Source organism: Vipera berus (genome assembly GCF_964194415.1).
Source record: "Vipera berus genome assembly, chromosome: 5".
NCBI lineage: Eukaryota > Metazoa > Chordata > Lepidosauria > Squamata > Viperidae > Vipera > Vipera berus.
The window spans coordinates 27,619,413-27,625,275 of record NC_138207.1 but is presented as its reverse complement, the minus strand read 5'-3'; the positions used below and the strand labels follow the sequence as shown (position 1 = coordinate 27,625,275).

General features: G+C 35.1%; 1 protein-coding gene across 1 annotated transcript in view; it reads right to left on the bottom strand.

The window, feature by feature from the left end:
* HLTF (helicase like transcription factor) overlaps positions 1-5,863 on the bottom strand; it is a 33,427-nt gene that overhangs the window by 882 nt on the left and 26,682 nt on the right. The window contains exons 20-23 of the mRNA XM_081329067.1: positions 5,503-5,619; positions 2,740-2,852; positions 2,337-2,517; positions 226-306 (exon numbers count right to left, since the gene is read on the bottom strand). Of these exons, the coding sequence (XP_081185193.1) occupies positions 226-306; positions 2,337-2,517; positions 2,740-2,852; positions 5,503-5,619 (492 nt within the window). The remainder of the gene's footprint in view (positions 1-225; positions 307-2,336; positions 2,518-2,739; positions 2,853-5,502; positions 5,620-5,863) is intronic.

Genomic DNA, 5,863 nt, shown 5'->3' with positions numbered 1-5,863 from the left:
CTAGAGCAATTTTTAAAAAAAAGGTAAAGCAAAACAAAATTAACTACCATTATAAAGTTACTTAACTCAGAGCACATGAAAAAAGAATTATAAAATATAGATGTATTATCCTACAAATTAGCAAGTAAACAAATTCTAGATGTTATTGGAAAAATATAATTTGTTTTCAAAAGAGCAAATGTGTTATTTTAGAAGTGCAGATTATTAAAATAACTATCAGCTCACCTTGGTGATGATAACATCCTGCTTCTGTCCAAGTCTATGACATCTGTCAAAGCACTGGTCCTCTGCAGCAGGATTCCAAGCCTAAATTGTACACAAAGAAATATGTATTCATATCTAAATTTCCACAGAACCTAGCCCTGACAAAGATAATTTATTTTAGAATAATGTATTTGTTATTTTTTATTAAAAATTACAACTGCAATAATAAAAACTAACACAAACAAGAATAAAGGCAGAGAATATAAAGAAAAAAATAAGCAATTTACTACAGTTATCAGAGATAACATAACTAATTTAACCCTGATCTCAAATAAACCCACTTTCTATTCCTTCTTAACAATCTTGTTTAATCTCATCTAATAGTTTTAGAATTTGATTCTTTTCATTGATATGTGTGTGAGTATTCCTTCTCAAAAAAATTATTCAATGCTTTAATGAGCCTCTTGTAAATCCAATATAGAAAAATTATATTCATTTGTTCTTTGTATATTCCTTTCAATTATTAAGGCATCAGGAGATTTCTTTTGTATGTCCAGTGTTGCATTTTTCCCCATCATTCCTCTGTTTGTGATTTTTAAATCTATGTTCAGATAAGTCTCAATCCTGTCAGGCAGAACTTGTTCCTCTTCCATGAGATATTTTAAGCATTATATATAGAGGCAAATTCTCCTAAAATTAACTTTTGGATCCACTCTTCAATATGTCCAATGATTTAAAAAAAGTTCATTCTGTAAGTTGAATTTAAGTGTTCTTCTCCTTTAATTGTAACCTTTCATTCCTCTGGTTCCCTCTACTGTCCAACCCCCAAAGTCCCATCCTATCATTTTAAAAAAAGAATTCAAAATAAATATTTTCCCATGGGAAATATTCTTATAATTAATTCCAAAAATTTTGTTTCAAATCCATCTGGACCCTTAATCCATTTGTAACTTTCTAAAATTGAAGTTCTAATCATCCTTTTGCTGTTTATTACACACACACACGTTTTTTAAGTCCTTAAAGTTGTATTTAAAGTTTCTTTGACTAAATATTGAGGGAAACTCCCCAGATGTTTTCAGACTTATCAATCCAAAGGTTCCTAATTGTTGAAAAGCAGTTAATAAGAAATTTCCAAAAGTGATTAGAAAAGGAAGTATATGAACCCAGTATCCTTTTAAAGGTGCCAACCATGGTTTCAACAAGATGGCTCTTCTCATCTCGTGATCAAAACCCACCAGGATCCTATCTTTCTGTCTCCTCATGAGGAGCATCTATCTGGAGCACTTATGGGCCATCTCGGGCAGAAAGGAATTCTGAAGAACCAGTCTATTTGAGGGTTTCATTCTGCTGTGATGGTTTGCTCCACTTCTAGACTTATGCCATTTCTTCCCCAGAAAAAAATAGTTGTATATGCTTTTTGTGTTTTATAGATAAAACACAATGCCTATTCTTATGAATATTACATCATCTTACATTTCAATTCCAAATAATTAACACTATTTGGAGGGAGGGGAAAGCATTCCATTTCAAAATGTTGTGCTAATCAGAGAATTAACATGAAAAGCACACATATTATATAGATACCTGCTGCCGGCATCAAGTTCCCTTCGTCCAGTGCGCTCCCACAGGGAGGGTCTTCTCAGGGTCCCTCCGGTAAGAGATTGCCGGCGGGTAACACCCAGAGATAGAGCCTTCTCAGTGGGGGCGCCTGCCCTTTGGAACCAGCTGCCAGTGGAGCTGAGGACTGCCCCCGACCTCCGTTCATTCCGCCGGGGCCTGAAGACCTGGCTCTTCGAGCTCTCTGGCCCAGGCTGAGGAAATCTGATTTTAATGGGGGTTTTATTTGACAGGGGCATATACAATTTTTTCTTTTTAAATTTGTTTTAACTTTTGTAATCGGTTTTTTTAATCTACCCTGTAAACCGCCCTGAGTCCTTCGGGAAAGGGCGGTATAGAAATGTAATAAAATAAAATAAATAAATAATAGCTCAGGTTTTAATCCAAACACAGCCAAATTGATTAAAAGTTGTTCCCTCTTCCCCAATACTAGAAGTAGCCTCATTCCTCATTCCTGCTTAAGTGTCTAAATAGTTGTATGGAATATTAAATGTCAGCAGGGACTTTATACTTACAGGATCCATTAAAAATACTCGGGAAGCTGCTGTTAGATTCAAACCAACTCCTCCAGCTTTCAGTGATAACAACAGTATAGCTGGAGATCCAGTTTCATGGCTTTGGAACTGCTGAATTGCTTCTACTCTTTGTTTCTGGTTCATAGACCCATTTAAACGAACGAAGAAAAATCCAGATTCCCTGAGAAACAAGAACAGCATGTTATACAAATGTCAGTCTCTTTATATTCTGATCCTTGGAATGAAGTTTTGATTTTATGTTTTCCAAATCACATTTTTATTATTAGTTTATTATTAACATACACATGCTGCCCAACTGCCGGTGACTGGGCAAGGTTTTTTATTTTTTTTAAAAAATAAATTATTCTTAAAATAATTTTATTAAAGGAAACATTTTACTTACTTTAGTGGAGTTTCTATTACAGAGAGAAATTTTGTGAACTGTGAAACAACTAAACTCTTAATAGCTGGATTTTGTTTTCTTAGCTCAATCAAAGCATGCATCAGTGCATTGACCTGAAAGACAAAATAATTCTTTTTAATTTTTAAAATGATTTCTTTTTTTTTCTGGTTTTTTCATTATTCATGAAATCCATGCGTATCTTCTGTCTTATTTGCCAGCCGAATGTGATTTCATTTTCTACACCCAACTACGCAATGTCCTTGCAACTTAAGCAAATTAAATTTAAGCAAATTAGCTTTCCCAAATTAATACTGAAATGTTATGAAGTCTACAAAGAAAGCTAGTTTCTTTTATGGAAAGTTATAGTTCAGAGATCTAAACTGTTAAACCTGAAAAATAATTGATTCATATTTTAGTGCTGTATAGAATAGTTTTTGAAAAGTAATAATTACAGAATCAAATTTACATATTGGTTTTTATTCAGATGTCTTATCACAAAGTTGGAAGGTGCCATTTAATGCAAAAATCCAATTCCTCCCCCTGATTTAGAGAAATACATACAGACAAGCCAGTGCAAATCTTTGAAAGTTTTCCTAGCATGGCTGAAATTAAGGAAGACTAAACACTCCAAAAATCTCAGCCTTAAATGTACATTTAAAAACAAAAGTGGACATGATTCAACTTCCCTGGCTACAACACTGTATTATGTTACAGAAAGTATTACCTTATGTTACAGAAAGAAAAAACAAAAACTTAAAATACATTCTATGACAGGACAGAGTATAACAAACTGTACATATAACATCTGTAAATTTTTTGGTAAACTGTCTTTCAGTCAACAGCATTATATTTACATATCTTTCAGTTGTGTCCTGATATAGGTGCTAATAAGTCGTCCTTACATTAACAACTAATCATACAATAGTCATCTCAGCAATCCTCCTTATGTCTAACCAATCATACAAATTTTGCCAAATTTCGTAATACTCTGTTTCAGTCTTATTTTTGATCTCTAGGGTTAACCTGTCCATTTCGGTGCAGGATAAAATTTTATTTATTATTTCTTCTTCAGTGGGTGTTTCCTTTCTTTTCCATTTTTGGGCATATGACAATCTTGCTGCGGTTAAAATATGCAATAATAAATAGAAAGATGCTTTGCTGAGTTTATCATTAATAATCCCTAATAAGGGATTATTATGTACATTTAATAAAATTTTCTAAAAAAAAAATCTCAGTCTTTCTGCGGCCATCTTAACTACCAGTATCCCAATATGGCACATACTACCTACTTACCATTCATTATCTTCCAGCTCTTTCCCTGGAGGTTATTATACCAAATATCCTAATACACCTTCTCTGACTCTCCCACCCTCTCCATAAATTTCCTAGTGTCTTTCCTCTTCTTCCCCCTTTCCCCCACATAAGCTATCATTGCCAATGTCTATGATTTTTTTCCCTAATTCTTATACTCACCTCCTGAACCAGGTTGCCTGGAACAGCTACATTTGATTAAATCACGTTAAACACACATGCTTTCTTTTGGGTATGACCTACGCAAAACAATCTTTTGCACATCATAATTAAGCATTAATTGATCACTGATTGCCTCTTTTAAATTTTAACTAAATTTCAGTCAAGAGAATCCAGATATCGAAATCTTAGTCAGACTGGCTGCAACTAAAAACAAGTTCACAACCACATACCAGCATAGTAGATAAAGTAACAACAAGGCAAAGGCAGGGAATTGGCAAGACTGTCTGAATGAATGCCAACAACCTTTGTGCCACACTGAATAGCAACTTGCTTATGCAGCACACTGAATAGCAACTTGCTTATGCAGCAAAGTTCTACTGCATCCATTTGGAACTGTTGATGGTCATTGAGGAAGATCATTTAGTTAGCATTTTTCTTTGTAAGCAGATCTACAAGACTGACAGTTCAAATTTGCTCCAATACTGAAAGGTTCCTCCCCCATCATAAATGTTCCTCCTCTAACCATTTCTCAGAGGAAAATACCTCTAAGTACCCATTCAGCTGAATTCAAAACATCCAGTTTCTAAATGTTGTTGTTGTTGTTGTTAGCTGCGAAGTCGTGTACGACCCATCGCGACCCTATGGACAACATTCCTCCAGGCCTTCCTGTCCTCTACCATCTTCTGGAGTCCATTTAAGCTCACGCCTACTGCTTCAGTGACTCCATCCAGCCACCTCATTCTCTGTCGTCCCCTTCTTCTATTGCCCTCGATCTTTCCCAGCATTAGGCTCTTCTCCAGTGAGTCCTTCCTTCTCATTAGGTGGCCAAAGTATTTGAGTTTTAGCTTCAGGATCTGGCCTTCTAAAGAGCAGTCAGGATTGATCTCCTCTAGGACTGACCGGTTTGATCGCCTTGCAGTCCAAGGGACTCGCAGGAGTCTTCTCCAGCACCATAGTTCAAAGGCCTCAATTCTTTGGCGCTCAGCCTTTCTTATGGTCCAACTTTCACAGCCATACATTGCAACTGGGAAGACCATAGCCTTGACTATACGCACTTTTGTTGACAGGGTGATGTCTCTGCTTTTTAGTGTGCTGTCTAGATTTGCCATGGCTTTCCTCCCAAGGAGCAAGCGTCTTTTAATTTCTTGGCTACAGTCCCCATCAGTTTCTAAATAATTTATCCAAATATTGTACTATTTGAAATACAATAGTTTGGTGTACTTCGACACATTTTTGTAAAGCAGACACACACACACACACACACACACACATATGAAATGCAGAATTCACCTTTGAACTAGATGTCCATTGTTTAGTATTTTTTTCATCGTGAGTTTCTTCCAAATTGCATTCTATTAAATGTTCTGACAAAACTTGCTTTCTACAAAGAGGACATTTTGCATATGCCTGAAAAATAAAACTATTTATTGTAAAAAAAATGCACACAACTGGAAGCAAATAATGCCACAAAAAAGTTTAAAGTAAAAATATGTATTTATATTAATCAGACTAGAAAGAGTAGACCCAATATGTATTTGTGCTGCCTCAGAAGACAGTTATTCCAAGAGATTATATGAACTTTTAACCTAAAATATAGAGATATAAGAACCTTTTTTTCCCAAGAAAGTTTAGCTGACTGACAAGATATACT